This window comes from Eschrichtius robustus, chromosome 6 (assembly GCF_028021215.1).
Source record: "Eschrichtius robustus isolate mEscRob2 chromosome 6, mEscRob2.pri, whole genome shotgun sequence".
Taxonomy (NCBI): domain Eukaryota; kingdom Metazoa; phylum Chordata; class Mammalia; order Artiodactyla; family Eschrichtiidae; genus Eschrichtius; species Eschrichtius robustus.
This window is the reverse complement of record NC_090829.1, coordinates 90607237-90630226: the sequence shown is the minus strand read 5'-3', so window position 1 is coordinate 90630226 and position 22990 is coordinate 90607237. Positions and strand designations below refer to the sequence as shown.

At 37.9% G+C, this 22990-nt stretch overlaps 1 protein-coding gene across 1 annotated transcript in view; it reads right to left on the bottom strand.

The window, feature by feature from the left end:
* MORC1 (MORC family CW-type zinc finger 1) overlaps positions 1-22990 on the bottom strand; it is a 190483-nt gene that overhangs the window by 152730 nt on the left and 14763 nt on the right. Inside the window, 5 exon segments of the mRNA XM_068545672.1 lie at positions 11099-11204; positions 12996-13155; positions 16732-16840; positions 17503-17593; positions 20736-20804. Of these exon segments, the coding sequence (XP_068401773.1) occupies positions 11099-11204; positions 12996-13155; positions 16732-16840; positions 17503-17593; positions 20736-20804 (535 nt within the window).

The following is a 22990-nucleotide window of genomic DNA, read 5'->3' as shown; positions in this document are numbered from 1 at the left end:
TTAAATTCAAAGAAAAAGTATTAAAAGCAGCAAGGGAAAAACAAAAAATAATATACAAAGGAATCCCCATAAGGTTATCAGCTGATTTTTCAGTGGAGATTCTGCAAGCCAGAAGGGAGTGGCAGGATATTCTTGAAGTGATGAAAGAGAAAAGCCTACAACCAAGATTACACTACCTAGCAAGAGTCTCATTCAGATTCGATGTAGAAGTCAAAAGCTTTTCAGACAAGCAAAAGCTAAGAGAATTCAGCACCACCAAACCAGCTTTACAACAAATGCTAAAGAACCTTCTCTAAGCGGAAAACACAAGAGAAGAAAAAGACCCACAAAAACAAACCCAAAACAATTAAGAAAATGGTAACAGGGACATACATATTGATAATAACCTTGAATGTAAATGGATTAAATGCCCCAGCCAAAAGACACAGACTGCTCAATGGATACAACAACAAGACCCATATATATGCTCTCTATAAAAGACCCACTTCACACCTAGGGACACATACAGACTGAAAGTGAAGGGATGGAAAACGATATTCCATGCAAACGCAAATCAAAAGAAAGCTGGAGTAGCAATACTTGTATCAGATAAAATAGACTTTAAAATAAAGACTGCTACAAGAGATACAGAGGGACACCACACATTGATCAAAGGCTCAATGAAAGAAGAAGATATAACAATTATAAATGTTTATGCACCCAACAGAGGAGCACCTCAATACATAAGGCAAATGCTGACAACCATTAAAGGAGAAATTGACAGTAACACAAAAATAGTAGGGGACTTTAACACCCCACTTACACCAATGGACAGATCATCCAAACAGAAAATAAATACGGAAACACAAGCTTTAAATGATACAATAGACCAGATACATCTAATTGATATTTATAGAACATTCCACCCCAAAGTGGCAGAATACACTTTCTTCTCTAGTGCACATGGAACATTCTCCAGGATAGATCATGTTTTGGGTCACAAATCAAGCCTCGGAATATTTAAGAAAATTGAAATCATATCAGGCACCTTTTCTGACCACAATGCTATGAGACTGGAAATCAATTACAGGAAAATAACTGTAAAAAACACAAATACATGGAGGCTAAACAGTGTGCTACTAAATAACCAAGAGATCACCAAAGAAATCAAAGAAGAAATTAAAAAATACATAGAAACAAATGACAACGAAAACACGACAACCCAAAACCTATGGGACGCAGCAAAAGCAGTTCTAAGAGGGAAGTTTATGGCAATTCAATCTCACCTCAAGAAACAACAAAAATATCAAATACACAATCTAACCCTGCACTTAAAACAAATACAGAAAGAAGAACAAAGAAAACCAAAAGTCAGTAGAAGGAAAGGAATCATAAAGATCAGAGCAGAATTAAATGAAATAGAAACAAAGAAAACAATAGCAAAGATCAATGAAACTAAAAGCTGGTTCTTTGAGAAGATAAACAAACTTGATAAACCCTTAGCCAGACTCATCAAGAAAAAAAGGGAGAGGAATGCAAATCAATAAAATTAGAAATGAAAAAGGAGAAATCACAACTGACACTGGAGAAATACAAAGGATTATAAGAGACTACTACAAACAACTATATGCCAATAAAATGGACAACCACAAAGAAATGGACAAATTCTTGGAAAGGTACAAATTTCCAAGACTGAACCAGGAAGAATTAGAAAATATGAACAGACCAATCACAAGTAATGAAATTGAAACTGTGATTAAAAGTCCAGGACAAGATGGCTTCACAGGCGAATTCTATCAAACATTTAGAGAGAGCTAACACCCATCCTTCTCAAACTCTTCCAAAAAATTGTGGAGGAAGGAACATTCCCAAACCCATTCTACGAGACCACCATCACCCTGATACCAAAGCCAGTCAAAGATATCAAACAAAAAGAAAATTATACATCAATATCACTGATGAACATAGATGCAAAAATCCTCAACAAAATACTAGCAAACAGAATCCAACAGCACATTAAAAGGATCATACACCATGATCAAGTGGGACTTATCCCAGGGATGCAAGGATTCTTCAATATACGCAAATCAATCAATGTGATACACCATATTAACAAATTGAAGAATGAAAACCATAGGATCATCTCAATAGATGCAGAAAAAACTTTGCCAAATCCAACACCCATTTATGATGAAAACCCTCCAGAAAACAGGCATAGAGGGAAACTACCTCAACATAATAAAGGCCATATATGACAAACCCACAGCTAGCATTATACTCAATGGTGAAAAATGGAAAGCATTTCCAATAGGATCAGGAAAAAGACAAGAATGCCCACTCTCGCCACTCTTATTCAACACAGTTTTGGAAGTCCTAGCCACAGCTATCAGAGAAGAAAAAGAAATAAAAGGAATACAAATTGGAAAAGAAGAAGTAAAACTGTCACTATTTGCTGATGACATGACACTATACATAGAAAATCCTAAAGATGCCACCAGAGAGCTACTTGAACTAATCAATGAATTTTGTTAAGGTTGCAGGACACAAAACTAATGCACAGAAATCTCTGGCATTCTTGTACACCAGCAACGAAAACTCAGAAAAAGAAATTAAGGAAACACTCCCATTTACCACTGCAACAAAAATAATAAAATACCAAGGAATAAACCTACCTAAGGAGGTGAAAGACCTGTACTCAGAAAACTACAAGACACTGAGGAAAGAAATCAAAGATGACATAAACAGATGGAGAAATATACCATGTTCTTGGATTGGAAGAATCAATATTGTGAAAATGACTCTACTACCCATAGCAATCTACAGATTCAGTGCAATCCCTATCAAATTACCAATGTCATTTTTTACAGAACTAGAACAAAAAATCTTACAATACATATGGAAACACAAAAGACCCCAAGTAGCCAAAGCAATCTTGGGAAAGAAAAACAGAGTTGGAGGAAGCAGGCTCCCCGACTTCAAACTATACCACAAAGCTACAGTAATCAAGACATTATGGTACTGGCACAAAAACAGAAATATAGATCAATGGTACACGATAGAATGCCCAGAGATAAACCCACGCACATATGGGCACCTAATTTACGACAAAGGAGGCAAGAACATACAATGGAGAAAAGACAGCCTCTTCAATAAGTGGTGTTGGGAAAACTGGACAGCTACATGTAAAAGAATGAAATTAGAACACTACCTAACACCATACAGAAAAATAAACTCCAAATGGATTAAAGACTTAAATGTGAGACCAGACACTATAAAACTTTTAGAGGAAAAAACATTAAAAAAACACTCTTTGACATAAACCACAACAAGATCTTTTTTGACCCATCTCCTAGATTAACAGAAATTTAAGAAAATAAACAAATAGGACTTAATGAAACTTAAAAGCTTTTGCACAGCAAAGGAAACCATAAACAAGACAAAAAGACAACCCTCAGAATGGGAGAAAATATTTGCAACTGAAACAACAGACAAAGGATTAATCTCCAAAATATACAAACAGCTCGTGGAGATCAATATCAAAAAAACAAACAATCCAGTTAAAATATGGGTGGAAGACCTAAATAGACATTTCACCAAGGAAGACATACAGATGGCCAAGAGGCACATGAAAAGATGCTCAACATCACTAATTATTAGAGAAATGCAAATCAAACCTACAATGAGGTATCACCTCACACAGGTCAAAATGGCCATTATCAAAAATGCTAGAAACAATAAATGCTGGAAAGGGTGTGGTGAAAAGGGAACCCTCCTACACTGTTGGTGGGAATGTAAATTTGACACAATCACTATGGAAAACAGTATGGAGGTTCCTTAAAAAACTAAAAAAAAAAACAAACTAAAAACGGAACTACCATATAACCCAGCAATACCACTACTGAGCATATACCCTGAGAAAACCATAATTTAAAAGGAGGCATGCACCACAATGTTCATTGCAGCACTATATACAATAGCCAGGACATGGAACCAACCAAAATGTCCATCGACAGATGAATGGATAAAGAAGATGTCGCACATATATACAATGGAATATTACTCAGCCATAAAAAGAAATGAAATTGAGTTATTTGTAGTGAGGTGGATGGACCTAGAGACTGCCATACAGAGAGAAGTAAGTCAGAAAGAGAAAAACGAATACCATATGCTAACGCATATATATGGAATCTTAAAAAAAAAAAATGGTACTGATGAACCTAGAGCTGGACATAGAGAATGGACTTGATGACACGGGGTGGGAAGGCGAAGCTGGGGCAAAGTGAGAGTAGCATCGACATATATACACTACCAAATGTAAAATAGCTGGTTGGTGGGAAGCAGCAGCATAGCACAGAGAGAACAGCTCAGTGCTTTGTGGGGACCTACAGGGATGGGATAGGGAGGATGGGAGGGAGGCTCAAGGGGGAGGGGATATGCGGACATGTGTATGCATATGGCTGACTCGCTTCGTTGTGCAACAGAAACTAACCCGGTATTGTGAAGCAATTATTCTCCAATGAAGATCTATTAAAAAATTATTAAATTAATTTCATCTGTTTCTTTTTACTTTTCTTAATGTAGCTCCCAATAAATTTACGATGACATATGTGGTTCATATTTTGGCTATCACTATATTTCTTTCTTTTTTTAAAATTTTATTTTATATATTTTTTTAAACAGCAGGTTCTTATCAGTCATCCATTTTACACACATCAGTGTATACACGTCAATCACAATCTCCCAGTTCATCCCACCACCACCCCCCAGCCCCACCACTTTCCCCCCTTGGTGTCCATACATCTTTTCTCTACTTCTGTGTCTCAATTTCCGCTCTGCAAACCGGTTCATCTATACCATTTTCTACATTCCACATATATGTGTTAATATACGATATTTATTCTTCCTTTTCTGAGTTACTTCACTCGGTATGACAGTCTCTAGATCCATCCGCGTCTCTACAAATGACCCAATTTCGTTCCTTTTTATGGCTGAGTAATATTCCATTGTATATATGTACCACAACTTCTTTATCCATTCGTCTGTCGATGGGCATTTAGGTTGCTTCCATGACCTGGCTTTGTAAATAGTGCTGCAATGAACATTGGGGTGCATGTGTCTTTTTGAATTACGGTTTTCTCTGGGTATATGCCCAGTAGTGGAATTGCTGGGTCATATGGTAATTCTATTTTTAGTTTTTTAAGGAACCTCCATACTGTTCTCCATAATGGCTGCATCAATTTACATTCCCACCAACAGTGCAAGAGGGTTCCCTTTTCTCCACACCCTCTCCAGCATTTGCTGTTTGTAGATCTTCTAATGATACCCATTCTGATTGGTGTGAGGTGACACCTCAGTGTAGTTTTGATTTGCATTTCTCTAACAGTTAGTGATGTTGAGCAGCTTTTCATGTGCCTCTTGGCCATCTGTATGTCTTCTTTGGAGAAATGTCTATTTAGGTCTTCTGCCCATTTTTGAATTGGTTGTTTGTTTTTTTAATATTGAGCTGCATGAGCTGTTTATATATTTTGGAGATTAATCCTTTGTCCGTTGATTCGTTTGCAAATGTTTTCTCCCATTCTGAGGGTTGTCTTTTCGTCTTGTTTATGGTTTCCTTTGCTGTGCAAAAGCTTTGAAGTTTCATTAGGTCCCATTTGTTTATTTTTGTTTTTATTTCCATTACTCTAGGAGATGGATCAAAAAATATCTCGCTGTGATTTATATCAAAGAGTGTTCTTCCTACGTTTTCCTCTAAGAGTTTTATAGTGTCCGGTCTTACATTTAGGTCTCTAATCCATTTTGAGTTTATTTTTGTGTATGGTGTTAGGGAGTGTTCTCATTTCATTCTTTTACATGTAGCTGTCCAGTTTTCCCAGTACCACTTATTGAAGAGACTGTCTTTTCTCCATTGTATATCCTTGCCTCCTTTATCATAGATTAGTTGACCATAGGTCCGTGGGTTTCTCTCTGGGCTTTCTATCCTGTTGCATTGATCTATATTTCTGTTTTTGTGCCAGTACCACATTGCCTAGATTACTGTAGCTTTGTAGTATAGTCTGAAGTCAGGGAGTCTGATTCCTCCAGCTCCGTTTTTTTCCCTCAGGATTACTTTGGCTACGTGGGGTCCTCTGTGTCTCCATACAAATTTTCAGATTTTCTATTCTACTTCTGTAAAAAATGCCATTGGTATGTTGATAGGGATTGCATTGAATCTGTAGATTGCTTTGGGTAGTAGAGTCATTTTCACAAAATTGATTCTTCCAATCCAAGAACATGGTATATCTCTCCATCTGTTGGTATCATCTTTAATTTCTTTCATCAGTGTCTTATAGTTTTCTGCATACAGGTTTTTGTCTCCTTAGGTAGGTTTATTCCTAGGTATTTTATTCTTTTTGTTGCAATGGTAAATGGGGGTGTTTCCTTAATTTCTCTTTCAGATTTTTCATCATTAGTGTATAGGAGTGCAAGAGATTTCTGTGCATTAATTTTGTATCCAGAAACTTTACCAAATTCATTGATTAGCTCTAGTAGTTTTCTGGTGGCATCTTTAGGATTCTCTATGTATAGCATCATGTCATCTGTAAACAGTGACAGTTTTACTTCTTCTTTTCCAATTTGTATTCCTTTTATTTCTTTTTCTTCTCTGATTGCCATGGCTAGGACTTCCAAAACTATGCTGAATAATAGTGGTGAGAGTGGACATCCTTGTCTTGTTCCTGATCTTAGAGGAAATGCTTTCAGTTTTCAACCATTGAGAATGATGTTTGCTGTGGGTTTGTCATATATGGCCTTTATTATGTTGAGGTAGGTTCCCTCTATGCCCACTTTCTGGAGAGTTTTTATCATAAATCGGTATTGAATTTTGTCAAAAGCTTTTGCTGCATCTATTGAGATGATCATATGGTTTTTCTCCTTCAATTTGTTAATATGGTGTATCACATTGATTGCTTTACATATATTGAAGAATCCTTGCATCCCTGGGATAAATCCCACTTGATCATGGTGTATGATCCTTTTAATGTGCTGTTGGATTCTGTTTGCTAGTATTTTGTTGAGGATTTTTGCATCAGTATTCATCAGTGATATTGGTCTGTAATTTTCTTTTTTTGTAGTATCTTTGTCTGGTTTTGGTATCAGGGTGATGGTGGCCTCATAGAATGAGTTTGGAAGTTTTCCTTCCTCTGCAATTTTTTGGAAGAGATTGAGAAGGATGGGTGTTAACTCTTCTCTAAATGTTTGATAGAATTCACCTGTGAAGCCATCTGGTCCTGGACTTTTGTTTGTTGGAAGATTTTTTAATCACAGTTTCAATTTCATTACTTGTGATTGGTCTGTTCATATTTTCTATTTCTTCCTGGTTCAGTCTTGGAAGTTTATACCTTTCTAAGAATTTGTCCATTTCTTCCAAGTTGTCCATTTTATTGGCATAGAGTTGCTTGTAGTAGTCTCTTAGGATGCTTTGTATTTCTGCCGTGTCTGTTGTAACTTCTCCTTTTTCATTTCTAATTTTATTGATTTGAGTCCTCTCCCTCTTTTTCTTGATCAGTCTGGCTAATGGTTTATCAATTTTATCTTCTCAAAGAACCAGCTTTTAGTTTTATTGATCTTTGCTATTGTTTTCTTTGTTTGTATTTCATTTATTTCTGCTCTGATCTTTATGATTTCTTTCCTTCTACTAACTTTGGGTTTTGTTTGTTTTTCTTTCTCTAATTCCTTTAGGTTAACATTAGATTGTTTATTTGAGATTTTTCTTGTTTCTTGAGGTAGGCTTGTATAGCTATAAACTTCCCTCTTAGAACTGCTTTTGCTGCATCCCATACGTTTTGGATCGTCGTGTTTTCATTGTCATTTGCCTCTAGGTATTTTTTGATTTCCTCTTTGATTTCTTCAGTGATCTCTTGCTTATTTAGTAATATATTGTTTAGCCTTCATGTGTTTGTGTTTTTTACGTTTTTCTCCCTGTAACTGATTTCTAATCTCATAGCATTGTGGTCAGACAAGATGCTTGATATGATTTCAATTTTCTTAAATTTACTGAGGCTTGATTTGTGACCCAAGATATGATCTATCCTGGAGAATGTTCTGTGCACACTTGAGAAGAAAGTATAATCTGCTGTTCTTGGATGGAATGTCCTATAAACAATTAAATCTATCTGGTCTATTGTGTCATTTAAAGCTTTTGTTTCCTTATTAATTTTCTGTTTGGATGATCTGTCCATTGGTGTAAGTCAGGCGTTAACGTCCTCCACTATTTTTGTGTTACCGGCGATTTCCTGTTTTAGAGCTGTTAGCAGTTGCCTTATGTATTGAGGTGCTCCTATGTTGGGTGCATATATATTTATAATTGTTACATCTTCTCCTTGGATTGATCCCTTGATCATTATGTAATGCCCTTCCTTGTCTCTTGTAACATTCTTTAAAGTCTATTTTATCTGATATGAGTATTGCTATTCCAGCTTTCTTTTGATTTCCATTTGCATGGAATATTTTTTCTATCCCCTCACTTTCAGTCTGTATGTGTCCCTAGGTCTGAAGTGGGTCTCTTGTAGACAGCACATATATGGGTCTTGTTTTTGTATCCATTCAGCAAGCCTGTGTCTTTTGGTTGGAGCATTTAATCCATTTACATTTAAGGTAGTTATCAATATGTATGTTCCTATTACCATTTTCTTAACTGTTTTGTGTTTGGTATTGTAGGTGTTTTCCTTCTCTTGTGTTTCCTGCCTAGGGAAGTTCCTTTAGCATTTGCTGTAAAGCTGGTTTGGTGGTGCTGAATTCTCTTAGCTTTTGCTTGTCCGTAAAGCTTTTGATTTCTCCATCGAATCTGAATGAGATCCTTGCTGGGTAGAGTAATCTTGGTTGCAGGTTCTTCCCTTTCATCACTTTAAGTATATCATGCCACTCCCTCTGTCTTGTAGAGTTTCTGCTGAGAAATCAGCTGTTAACCTTATGGGAGTTCTCTTGTATGTTATTTGTCATTTTTCCCTTGCTGCTTTCAATAATTTTTCTTTGTCTTTAATTTTTGCCAATTTAATTACTGTGCTTCTCGGCGTGTTTCTCCTTGGGCTTATCCTGTATGGGACTCTCTGCGCTTCCTGGACTTGGGTGGCTATTTCCTTTCCCATGTTAGGGAAGTTTTCGACTATAATCTCTTCAAATATTTTCTCAGGTCCTTTCTCTCTCTCTTCTCCTAAGAGGTCTCTTAGGCTTTCTTCATTTCTTTTCTTTCTTTTTTCTTTATTGTGTTCTGCAGCAGTGAATTCCCCCATTCTGTCTTCCAAGTCACTTATCCGTTCTTCTGCCTCAGTTACTCTGTTATTGATTCCTTCTAGTGTATTTTTCATTTCAGTTATTGTGTTGTTCATCTCTGTTTGTTTGTTTTTTAATTCTTCTAGATCTTTGTTAAACATTTCTTGCATCTTCTCGATCTTTGCCTCCACTCTTTTTCCGAGGTCCTAGATCATCTTCACCAACATTATTCTGAATTCTCTTTCTGGAAGATTGCCTATCTCTGTTTCATTTAGTTGTTTTCTGGGGTTTTATCTTGTTCCTTCATCTGGTACATAGTCCTCTGCCTTTTCATCTTGTCTATCTTTCTGTGAATGTGGTTTTTGTTCCACAGGCTGCAGGACTGTAGTTCTTTTTGCTTCTGCTGTCTGCCCTCTGGTGGATGAGGCTATCTGGCTCTCACTGTATTTCTATTGCATCACAGTGGTTCACGAAATGAATCAGACTAGATTAAATTCCTTTAAAATCCCTTCTAGCTCTAAAGGGAACCCTCTTGCACTGTTGCTGGGAATGTAATTTGATACAGCCACTATGGAGGTTCCTTAAAAAACTAAAAATAGAACTACCATACGCCCCAGCAATCCCACTATTGGGCATATACCCTGAGAAAACCATAATTCAAAAAGAGACATGTACCACAATGTTCATTGCAGCTCTATTTACAGTAGCCAGGACATGGAAGCAACCTAAGTGTCCATCAGCAAATGAATGGATAAAGAAGATGTGGCACATCTATACAATGGAATACTACTCAGCCATAAAAAGAAACAAAATTGAGTTATTTGTCATGAGGTGGATAGACCTAGAGTCTGTCATACAGAGTGAAGTAAGTCAGAAAGAGAAAAACAAATACCATATGCTAACACATATATATGGAATCTAAAACAAACAAACAAACAAAATGATTCTGATGAACCCAGGGCCAGGGCAGGAATAAAGACACAGATGTAGAGAATGGACTTGAGGACATGGGGATGGGGGAGGGTAAGCTGGGACGAAGTGAGAGAGTAGCATTGACATATATACACTACCAAATGTAAAATACATAGCTAGTGGGAAGCAGCTGCATAGCACAGGGAGATCAGCTCAGTGCTTTGTGACCACCTAGAGGGGTGGGATAGAGAGGGTGGGAGGGAGACACAAGAGGGAGGGGATATGGGGATGTATGTATACATACAGCTGATTCACTTTGTTACACAGCAGAAACTAACACAACACTGTAAAGCAATTATACTCCAATAAAGATGTTAAGAAAATAAATCCCGTCTAGTTCTAGCATGCTGACACTAAGAGACTATAGGCTCAAGCTAATAAGTTTTAAATTCAAAGTTACTTTAGAGAAATCCAGGGTTAATTACTATTTCATATTTCTCCACAGTTTTTCACCCATGCCCCCTACTGTTTTCTCAATTCTGTTTCCTATGGATCCCCAATAGCCAAGAAAAATGAATGTCCATTTAGTTATTTATAAACTGCAAGTATACAGTTCATAGGGCCATTCTGAATTGTCATTCAGTCATATTCCTCTGAATCACCTGTGGAACATACGAGAAATATTGATTCCTAGGCTTGATATCTGGAGATTCTGACTCAGTACATTTGGGATGTGATAGGATCCTATACTTCTCAAGAAGCTACCTACGTCACTCAGAGGCTCAGCCAGGTTTGCGAATCAGTTGTCTAGCCTAACTTACTTCATCTGTAACTGGGGTAAAATTAATTGTTCTAGAGACAAGGCCTGGTGGCCCCTGACCTGGAACGAGGATGTAGAGCTCCTAACTCAAGCTCACTGCCATTGTTGACACCTGTTCTGACAAACAATCATATTACTCACTCCTCAAGAGCTCCAGCCATCAGTATATCTTCCTTGTCAGTTTTAACATCCAACTCAGGTTCTCCACTAAGCAGAAGCTTCAAGTTATAAATAACCAGCAAAGTACCTAGTGGAAAAATAGATATTTGACTCGTCAATATTTAACTATACTATGTGTTAGTCATGGTGCTATTATCTCACCTATGGAATTAAGCCTGCTATAGACCAAATTTCTTTTTGTACTTCAGTAAATAATATGCTTGGATAAGTTCCAAGATATACGTCTTATAGCAAATTCTACTCTCTGCCAAAGAGTGTTGAGTTTCTACTGTATAGCACTTCTTTTTACTATTCAATTCATTATGTCTTTCAATGTGGATTCTTAAACTTTGGAACTCTTTTCATAATTTGCATTACAAAAACTGTTAGAAGCCTGAACCAAATTTGTATTATAGGCAAAGCTCTCACTGGCAGAACTGAAATCAATGCGCATAAGAACAAAGATGAATTTTCAACATTTGTATAAATATGAAGTACTGCTTTTAGACTCTGAAACAGGTGTTGGTAAACTTTTTCTGTAAAGGGCCAGATAATAAATACTTCAGGCTTTGCAGGCCTCTCACATCTACTCACAACTCAACTCCACAGCTGTAGCATGAAAGCTGCCATAGGGAATACACAAGTGAATGATGTGGCTATTTCCAATAAAAATTTATTAACAAAAACAGCTATGGGGCCAATATGACCTGCAGGCGCTAGAGTTTGCTGACCCCTGCTCTAAAGCACAGTAAACAAAAAAATCCAAATTCTTTATGAAGTTGATTGTAATATAAAGACAAACACCATTGTCAGAGAAATTTTAAGAACAACCAATTACAGTTTTTTTGGTAATACTAAAACAGAAGGAAGAACAGCAGAGTGACTAAGAATTTGGACTTGGACTTGGGAGCCTAAATACTTGGGTCTACATCCTGGATCAACCATTTACTAGCACAATGACCTCAGGTAAGTTTCCTAACCTCTCTGAACCCAAGTTTTCTAATCTATATGATGGAGCTCATGAGGTACCTAAAACAGAGTTGTTTAGAGGATTAAATGAGTTAATTTTTATAAAGCATTTAGAAAAGTATTCAGGAAACAGTACATCTTTCATTTATATGAGTATTTCACAATTAGAAGGCAACTAAGAGATTACATTAACTGTCCATAAAGTATGCCACATACGTTAATGAAATGAATATTTATTTAATTGCCACTATTTTTCCGCTGTGAGAAAGGGAAAAGGATGACATAAAACATCACTTTTAAACAAAATGCCACAGGTTAGAGAAGAAATTTTGAAGGTAACACAGGCCAAGTCACAAAAAAAATTCTCAGAATTTTGCTATAAGCATAACATAAAATAGAATTTTAATATAAACATAACAGAATTTTGCATATAAACATTACAAAAAGCAGAATGCAAATAGTTTTCTCTAGAGTAGGAATCTTTTTGCTTCCAGATATGAAAAGTGGTAGAAGTCTGGAGAAAGACTGGCACAGAAACCTGGATTCATTATTTTATAAATTGCTAACTCTCTTATAAACCCTGGCATCATCTAATCTTGGATGCTGCAGTAAAGCATCTGGTGCAGAGACTGTGATTCCTTGCGGTAATAGCCAGTATCATCCTCTTCTTATCCAGTTTCACCAAGATCACACAAGTACAAACCTTTCTCCCAATGTCAGGGACTTAAGAATTATTCCCATTTGGATTCTCTGAGACAAAACTTATATAAATAAAATGAATAACTGCCCCATATGAGACTCCATGTGATACTATAAATAGAAGAAAATATGAAATCATATTTATAGTCTTTCATAAGACACTGAAAACAAATACTTTCACATCAAAATTTCAGGGTTGTGATGATCTTACCACATTTCCCATAGATCACATCAAACTGCTGCATCAATTCAGCTTTGGTTTTAAATGGAGAATACTTATAAATTATAGACAATTCCGTTGAGAATTTCTGAGGATCATCTGTGACAGATTCTCTAGTTCTTGTTAACCATGAAGGTATTGGAACCACAACCTGTTAAAAAAACACACAGCAATTTACTATGAAATACACAAAGAAAAACCATCATTCTTTTGTCTGATCCTAATTCAGTTCATTTACCATCCAGCCAAATTATAAAACACTAAGTTAAATGTTTATTTTTCCCAGGTATTCCAGTTTTATAAGGAAGAGACACATGACAAATATGTATACTTGGAGTTTTATTCTAAAATGTTCCACTGTAGAATGTGGGAACAGATGGAATCTAACTCAGCCCCCTATGGAATTATGGGTAGAATGGCAGAGGGGACAACAGTATCAGCATTTTAGAATTTGAAAAGCGTATCCAAATATGACAGCATATCCAAGAAGTATGACAGCATATCCAAGTAACCAATCCAAAGCCCGTGCCAGGCAGGAGAAGCACTAGCCTGATTTACAATTCAGAGTCTGCTAAAAGGCTCAGCAATTGATGGCATGAATTAACTCTGGAGGTAGGGTAAAAGGAGAAGAGAGCTAGAAGTAGCATCCAGATCCCCACCTGGCAATAGCTCCTCCCCGACCTCCACAGGGACTGATGTTTATTAACTGGAAAGAGTGGAACAAAGCACGTCTGGATTAGAGAATATATCAGGCTCAGTTGGCAGGGGACCTTACTTAGATTAGAGGGATTAAATAAAAGTATACATATTGGATGCTGAGAACCCCAGATCTCTTCTCTCATTTGGCTCCCAGGAGGCTGTCAGCTAGACCTTCAGGCAGAAGCCTGTAGGAGTCTTCTTTGAGATATCTGACCAGCGCAGAAGGAAAGACATAAGGCAAATTATATTGAGGATTTTCCAATAAAACATCCCAGTTAGATCCCATTATCATGACCTGCATAGCTGTCAAGCCCCACCCACACTCTCAGAGCTTTCAATTGGCACTTTACTGAACTAATCTTTAAAGTATTCAGGATTAACAGTCATCTAAGAAAAGCCTCTAATGTGACAGACAGAGACCAAATAAACAAGCACAAACAAAGCAACTCAGTGGTAACAAAAACCATAAGAGGAAGATGAAAATTTCAGGGGAAAAAAATCAATCATAGTTAATATCTTCAGAGCTCTAAGAAGGAATACTGTATCCATGAAACAAGAACTACATATCTTTAAAAAGGAATATTGAGAGACTAAAAAGACTCCTTAGAAGTAAAGAATATGATTACAGAAAAATTTTTCTTTTTAAGGGTTGGAAGATAAATGTAAGAAAATCTCCCAGAAAACAAAACAAAAATATAAAGGACAGAAAACAGGAGAGAAAGGGTAAGAAAACTAAAGAACTGTCTCTAGACATCCAAGAGCTAAGAACAGGTGTTGTAAAAGGAGAGAAAAGATAATATGGATGGAAGAAAATCATGAAATATTACAGGAAAATATCCCAGAATTAAAGGACATGAATTTCCAGACTGAAAATGTTCAACAAGCACCCAGCACGATGGGTACAAATAGACCCACCCAAAGGCAAAACACTGAAATCAGAACAGAGGGGAAAAGCCCTCCCAAAAATAGAGGGGAAGGGGAGAAGAATGGGTCACCTAGAAAACTCAGGAATTTAAATGGCTTCAGACTTCTCAACACTAGAAATTATAAGATCATGGAGCAATGCCTTCAAAATCCTGAAAGAAAACTAATTCTAAAAAAAACATCAAGCCAAACTATCATTAAGTGTTTGGGTGGGATAAAAACATTTTCATGCATGTGAAGTCTCAAAATATTTTACCCCTCATGCTCTCTTGCTGAGAAAGCTAATGGAGGATATGTTACGCCAAGAAGAGGGAACACACTAGGAAAGACCTGACACAGAAGAGAAGTAAAGAGAATTGCCAGAGAGATGGCAGGGGCATACCCCAGGATGGCAGCTGAATACCAGCCACGGAAAGCAGGAATGTGAGGTGCAGCACATAAGAAGATTCCAGAGTAGAGTTCTTCAAGACGGTGGAACCATCAAAATAACAGGTTGAGACTGGGGTTAACACAGTGATAAAAGACATATGAGACCAAGCAAATATTCAGTGATAGCGATAAGCATACAGAACACTAAGCAGGCAATTAGTAATTATTAATTAAAAGTTTTGCCGGAGAGAGAAAAATAATAGTTTATGACATGGTATAATGGTATGTAGTGTCTATATAGTCTCTAATGTACATAGTGAATATTGGCACAACCAAGGTGACAACTGAGCCATATTGAGGGTGGAGAATTGGAAGGGTATGTATGTGTGATGGGAGCAAAGAAAAAGAAACAGATAAATCCTCCTCTTTTACAGTGGGAGGTTAATAGAATAGATAATGCCTAAATCAAATCAAGAAGTAGCAATACTAGCATGTTATATAGAGATTTACAGGAAAATAGCAAAAGAATCAGCTAATACTGTTGAAAGAGATTGCCTCTGTAGAAGTGGAAATGGAAAGGGGCTGCAGGCTTTAGTTTAAAAAAAATAAAAGGAAATGGCCCATTTTAGGAAAACTATAACCTCAGCTTTGGCCCAATTCCCCATGCCCTTTACATACAAAAAGTACAATATAAATGCTTAAAGTATTGCTTTTCCTCATGTTAGAATCCCACTCAGCTACTCCCTATTGCTTCCAGACTATTCCTGTTAACCAGCCCCACTCCACTGCTTCCAGTGGGCATGCTGGGCTCCTGCTGGACAGTCCCCCATCTCCACACTGTCCCTCCAAACCCCACAGTCATCTCAGGTCTGAGACTTGCCACATGCCATTTCTCACCACATATCAACCTTTCCAGTTACACGTTGTCCTCTCCCCATAAAACCCTCATTGGCCACTCAAGGTTCTCTCATCTCTCCGTCCATATCACTGCTTTTGACAATTGAGTAACAGCAGGAACACATACTCATTGAACAGCATGCTTTTTAAACACCCGTTTTTTAATTTATCCAGTTCATACGTGTCTGCCTTATTTGGTGATAAGACTGAAAATACTGATGGTCGGGTGGTCCCACTTGTTTTCTACCTTCCACAGGGTCTACCCAGTACTAGGCAGACAGCAGTTCCTCAACATGTATTTGCTATATTGAATTATAACTGATGTTCATAATACTAAACTCAGACACTGCAAATTAATAAAATGTCTCTGGGTCAGCAAATGGAATTGAAATTATGGTCAACAGAGTTACAGTTTTTAGTCTGTTTTGCATTCAATTTCTTTAGATGTTGTTTTCCAAGTCTTTTGAATCCAATATTCTATTTATTTTAAAAATGATACTCTAATTTACAGACAAGTGGTGGAAATGTTTTGCAAGCTTCTTCCAAAAAGCTCATTGTGCCAAAGGGAGCCTCTTATTCTGGAAAATTTGTGTACATGGATAATAAAAATAAAGTTCTGAAAACTGTCTAGGAGTTACAAACCTACTCAAGGAAGGATCAATAGGACAGGTCTCCAATGACCCCAGAATGGCCAGCTACCCTCTCTCCATTTCCCAAATATACTCTTAAATTTCTAAAGCATAATCAGAAAGAACCCATGGTAGACTTTACCTCCTGAAACGGTAAATGAAAACAATTCCATTACCATGGGAACCGAAGGAAAATTCTCAACCCTTACCTCACTTAGACCTTCTCTTTCACAAAATGTCTGAGAAAAAAACACACAGGTCATCATTTCTTCCTTCTTTGTGAAAAGAATAAAGTCTTTTCCAATCCTCATGGATCCACTATATTAAAAATCAAGAACATAACAGTTTACATCTCAAACACTAGAAAGAAGGAACAGGCGAGCATGATATCGTGTACTCTACCAGGTTGTTCTTTTCATAGAAATAACTCCACTGTTTTGCTGACTCATCACCAAGAGTGTATAAGTATGTTTTTTTTTTTTTCTCAAAGCAGAGCAGAATTTGAACCAATCCAGGCCCACATTCTGGCTTGAGATAAGGTGCTGTCCATGGCTCCAGCAAAGAACAATCATCTGTCCCTGGCAGGCGCTACACAGGTGATCGTAGCCTCATGTCCTCACTTTTCTTTGAGGCAGACCAGTAACATAAGCTGTGGACACATATAACACCTACACTAAGATACGCTTTGAGAAACAATACGACATAGAGATGTGATGAAGCTTTAAGCTACAGGGGTGCTACTTCAGCCATCTCTGAAAAAAAGATTCATCAACTATTTAAGAATTAAATTTTAAATTTTAATTTTAAATTTTAATTAAATTTTAAAACATTGTAAAGGTTCAAGTCAGTTATGGGTAGTGGAAATTCTAAAACAAGATAGGACTCTCAAGTTTATACTTGTTTCTAAGATTTCCTTTAACCAAATATTATTCCCAATAATCAAAATCAATAATATATGCATTAAGGAAAAAAATTCTCACCTTTTAAGACCATTGCCATATTGCCCAATAAACTTCGAAGTTGATAACTGTTTCTTGGATGTTCCAAAGTAAATGATATCTGAAGCTTGCTCTATAATTGACAAAGACATGTAAGTGGTTAGGACTTACGAGTCATTCACACCAGCCAGAGGTCCAGTTGTCAGGATGTCACACATATATTAGGACAAATCCATACTTCTTGGGTCAGCCCAAAGACAAGGATCCTTGTCAGGCCCCATAATCTCTGACCAGGATCATAACGGCAATATACTGAAGGAGGTCGGACAGACCTAGCCACGTGACCCTGGGGAAGTAGAGCCTTAATTTCCTTGTCCCTGGGCTTCCCTGGTAGTACGGTGGTTAAGAATCTGCCTGCCAATGCAAGGGACACGGGTTCGAGCCTTGGTCCGGGAAGATCCCACATGCCACGGAGCAACTAAGCCCGTGCGCCACAACTACTGAGCCTGTGCTCTAGAGCCTGCGAGCCACAACTACTGAGCCCACGTGCCACAACTACTGAAGCCCATGCGCCTAGAGCCCATGCTCTGCAACAAGAGAAGCCACCGCAACGAGAAGCCCGCGCACCGCAAGGAAGAGTAGCCCCCACTTGCCGCAACTGGAGAAAGCCCACGCTCAGCGACGAAGACCCAACACAGCCAAAAATTAATTAATTAATTTTAAAAAATGTGTCTTGTCCCTAAAAGGGAACTACTAACACTTATATCACAGATTTGTTGATGAAGATAAACGAAATGAATTAAATGAGATGATGTGTTAACCTTAAAGACAATATATGCCATTTAATAAATGCTAATAAATTAAAGGTGCTATAATTATTTGTACCACTAGTAATTTTCTATGCTTTTGGCACTTATCCAGTCCCATGTGAGACTGAGAAGGGCAGAATAGCTTTTGGTCTGCTACTAACTGGGAAGGGCTACTTATTTCAGACTTTGAGAATTATTCTCCTGATCTCTCCAGGGCATCCTGGAATTCTAGAGAAGAATCCTCTGAACTTCAGAATATACATACCTCCAAGAAACAGGAATGCTCCCAGGGAAATAGGAAAAGATAGAAATGGGTCTCCCAATTGGGCTACCTGAATACATGCTCCAGAATTGCCCTGAGGACCCTGTGTCAGTCTGGGGGCAGACATGCTATAGTTCAGTGGCATGTGGCATGAGGTGTGTAAAGACACTCTGCTTGTCTGAAGCTAACTGGACATTTTATCACATGTTCTCATTAAGGGTTGGCTATTAGACAAGGGTATCCATAATGATAATATTAGCTACTGCTTATTATTTAGTATGTGCCAGGTACTATATCATATACTTTATTTGCACCAGCTACTTAATATTTATAACAAGCCTACAAGGAAGATACTATTATTATTATTATTATCTACACATTACAGATGAGGAAATTTAAGTTTTAGGAGTTTATGTAACTTTCCCAAGGTCACATTGATAAATGGTACCCACAGAAGTTGCAGAAGACCAAATCCCATGGTTTTTATCACACACCATACAGACTCCCATGTATGGTGGCCAGAGTTCTGAGCACAGGGACAGAACACTGAATAGGACAGGCATGACCCCTGTCCTCAAAAACTTTATGTCATGGTAGGAGAAAGAAGTAGGCAAACAAGATCCTTTTGGAGAGCACTAAGTAAAGGAAATAAAACCAGGGTAATGCTACAGGGAATTAACAAGAATGTAGCCTGCAGACAGAATGCTCAGGGAAGGCCTCCTTCATAAGGTGTCATCTGAGATGAGATTTAAATGATGAAAGGCCAGCCAGGTGTGGCTGGAGTGCTATAAGCAAGGAAGCGCGAGGTACGAGAAAAGGTCAAAGAGGTGGACAGAGGCCAAATAATGCAAGAAATTGAAAGTGTTGCTGAGGAATATGAATTTTATTCTAAAGTAATGGAAAACCACTAAGGGTTTTAAGCAGGGGCATCAATATGATCTATTAAAAGAAAAAAATGCACTCAGGATTGCTATGTGGGGAATGCACTGTAATGGGGCAAGACTGCAAGTGAAAAGAGTTTGGAAATCACCGTAGTCATCTTCTAAGGGTCAAGATTGATCGAGCTCAGCTTGGACAACAGACGGATTCTATTTTCAGTCATCAGAAAAACTCTTCCAACTTATCACCTGAGTTCCAACATTAATAAAGAATTGCTCTCAACACTACTGGGCCTTTTTAAAATACAACTGTATATGTCAACTGAAGTGAGTTTCTTCTGAAGATCTGAATATTTGTCACTTGCCTGTGTTTTGATTATTTTGTTTGTGGACCCATATAAAGGAGTTACTTCTTTTTTTAAGGAATTGCTTTAGAATATGTCACACATAGTCTTTTACCATTCAGACCAAGGGGGTCTTTGGAGACTCAAAAGAAGATAATTGCTTTATTTTTTATTCTTAGCTTCTATCAGCACCGATGATCATTCTTTCCTCTGGTGTGGAACTGACCAGAACACTACCATATTATTTGAACTCCCTCACTGTTTGTTAAATCTGGTGGTCAAAAAGCCTAGCTTGAGGGACATACACAAGTGTTATAAGAATTCAGGGATAAGGTATCCCAATTCATGCAAATCCTTTATCTGAAGGAATAACATCTCAATTCCACAGCAAACAATATTATGTACCTACTCTGTGCTGCCTTTTGCTAGCCTTGAAGATACAAAGATAATCATGCAATGCATTGTAGATGTTTTCACTATGATGAGAACATTCAAGAAGCAACTAAACCTTTGAATGTGCAGGGAAAAAACACAAACTGCTAAAAACAAGGAGAGGTGACCTCTACCTCAAGGTTAAACAAAAAATTTAAAATAGCCTAAAGACACTAGAAACTGCCTCGGGTCTCTTGCAAGCAGTACCTGAAGGGTGTGCTAAAGACAATCTCACAGACTGTGCTTGTTTTCCATTCATTCCCAGATGCTGTTCCTTACAAGAAATCTGTGCCTTGTGCCTGTCATTTTTTCTGGCAATATTGATTTACATTCACTTTTGGTCTTGCTTTAGATGGTTACAATGAATTTACTCTGTCAGCTGGAATATTTAAACCTAAAAAGCTCAACAATATGTTAAGTCTGGGGTTTATTTTCCCTAATAGCTCAATACCTGTTTTTATATATATAGCTCAATTTATTTTTATTTATTTTATAGGTTTTCAGGCTGTTTGTTCTAACAGCCAGGTAGGAATCTAGATAATTAACTTACCAGGGCTCATACCACATCCATCATCCAGGAAGCACAACATGAATCCACCCTGCAGTTCTTCATTATCCACTGTAAGAGAAAGCAGTTATTACTAATAAATAGTGGGCTTAATTTGCTCATCAGAGAGTCATGCTGCTCACATAATTATCTGTCCTCCTCAAATGCAGCCACTGAGTGACAGAGTTACGGCACAAGGATAAAGCTCAGAAAGGCATCTTGGCTACAGTTTCATGAGAAACTGCAGGGGGAAAACAATCATGCAACAAAAAGGCTTTAAATTAACATAAAACATGTACATATTAATAAATTATATATACAGCATGACATGCCCTGTTCTGGAATCTGACTGGTCCTTTAAACTTCAGGTATTTTCTCCCTGGGGGAGGGAATAAAGGTAGCCAGTGATGTGGCCCCAGGATCCCTCTATCAAATTGATCAATCCTGATGCCCTTCCACCAAAGCACTAATTCTAAAGTCAATCCAGGTCATTCTTATTAAATTCATCAGGCTCTCTTCCAAGTAGCTAATTCCCATAAGAGCCATTCATGCATGCTTCTTAGTGGCAGCAAATATTTGCCTCTTGAAAATGCATTTGATTTTTGAAAATAGCTAAGTTATTTGGAGTCAATTTTGATGATTAAGAGATATCATTAAATGACATAATATAATCTCTTGTTTAAAAAATTTTGAAGGTGTAACTAAAAATAATGAGAGTAATTTTAATACACAGTTTGTAATCTGGCTCTTGAAGTAATTTCAACATTTGGATACGTGAATTCTAGCACACCTCTCTCTTTTTTTTGGTAACATAACAACTTTATTGAGAAATAGCTTACACACAAAAAAGCTACACGTTTAAAGTGTACAATGTGACACATTTTGACATATGCAAATACCTGTGGAACCATCGCCACAATCAGGAGAGTGAACATGACCATCACCCCAGGTGTTTCCTCGTGCCCCTTGTAGTCTCTGCCTTCTGCCCCTCCCACGCCCTGTCACCCCCGGCCCCATCCCCAGGCAGCCATGGATTTCCTAACTCCATCCTTACAGATTCATTTCTAGCACATCAGTTAAGTCAACTCTGGGTTCAATGGTCACCTCTAATCTACATTTTTTAAATGTTCAAAATAATCTATAAATATATATCTCAAAATCATACCCAAGTTTTCTGGGTTCATAATTTTATGCTCACATGTCCACTTGTAATCCCCCCTCCTCTCTCTAATTCACCTCCTGTTTACAAACCCTTTGTATCTTCCCTACCATCTCATTTCCCCAGCTCTTCTCCCTGGTCCTCTGGTCTGCTTACCTCAACTTCTGTGTCAGAATATTCCTCCCCGCTTTAGGTATTTGCTCTGTTCAGCCGTCCCCTCACTAAGGCTGACACTTCTCCACTGTTCAACTCTTGCTGAGTTCTTTGCACAATGTGATAGTTCTCAACCTTGGCTGCACATTTGAATCACTGGGATATATTCTAAATTGATTGGTCTTGGATGCAGTTGAGGAGTAAAAACTCCTCCCTATTATCCTAAGGTTTATCAGAACTGGGAACCACCTAACACAAGCCTGTGAAGTTACAACAGTTGATTTTGCGGCTCTTGGTATATAGTTCTCACGTAAGAAAGCAGGGCATTTCTTTGGTGAATAGGTGGGAAAGGCTCAAAATTCCCAAGAGTCTTAATAGAGTGCTTAATTTTTCTATACATTCCCATGAAGGCCTGCAGACAATCACAGCCTCAAAATTTAATATTCCCCAAGTACCCACTCAGAGGCTTGGCCTTGTTTGTTTCAATTCCTTAAAACTATGTATTTCAGATCGATTTCTACTAACCATTGAGCATGCATGTCCGAAACAAACCACAGCACTTTCTCCCCAAGCAGACTGCCTCCTCCTTCCGGTGTGTCCTCCTCAATCAATGGCATCTCTCCGCCATTAGGCTTCAGCTGCCCAAGTCAAAGCCTCAAGATCAAGTTCTCCACCTCCTCGCCCCATGTAGACATGTCTTCTCCATTCCACCTCCTCACATCTCTCAAATCTGACCACTTTCTCCATCCCCATGACACTTAGTTCAGGAAACCATCACCTCTCTTCTGGATTCCAGTAGCAGCTACCCCACCTCTTGCTCCCACAAATCAGAGCACGCTGAGAGTCTGCAGCCAGTCATGCAGTTCACTCCTCTCCTGCTTATAACCCTTGCATGCCTTCCCACTGCCCACAGGATGCAACCCGACCAGTTAACAAATCTAGCTTG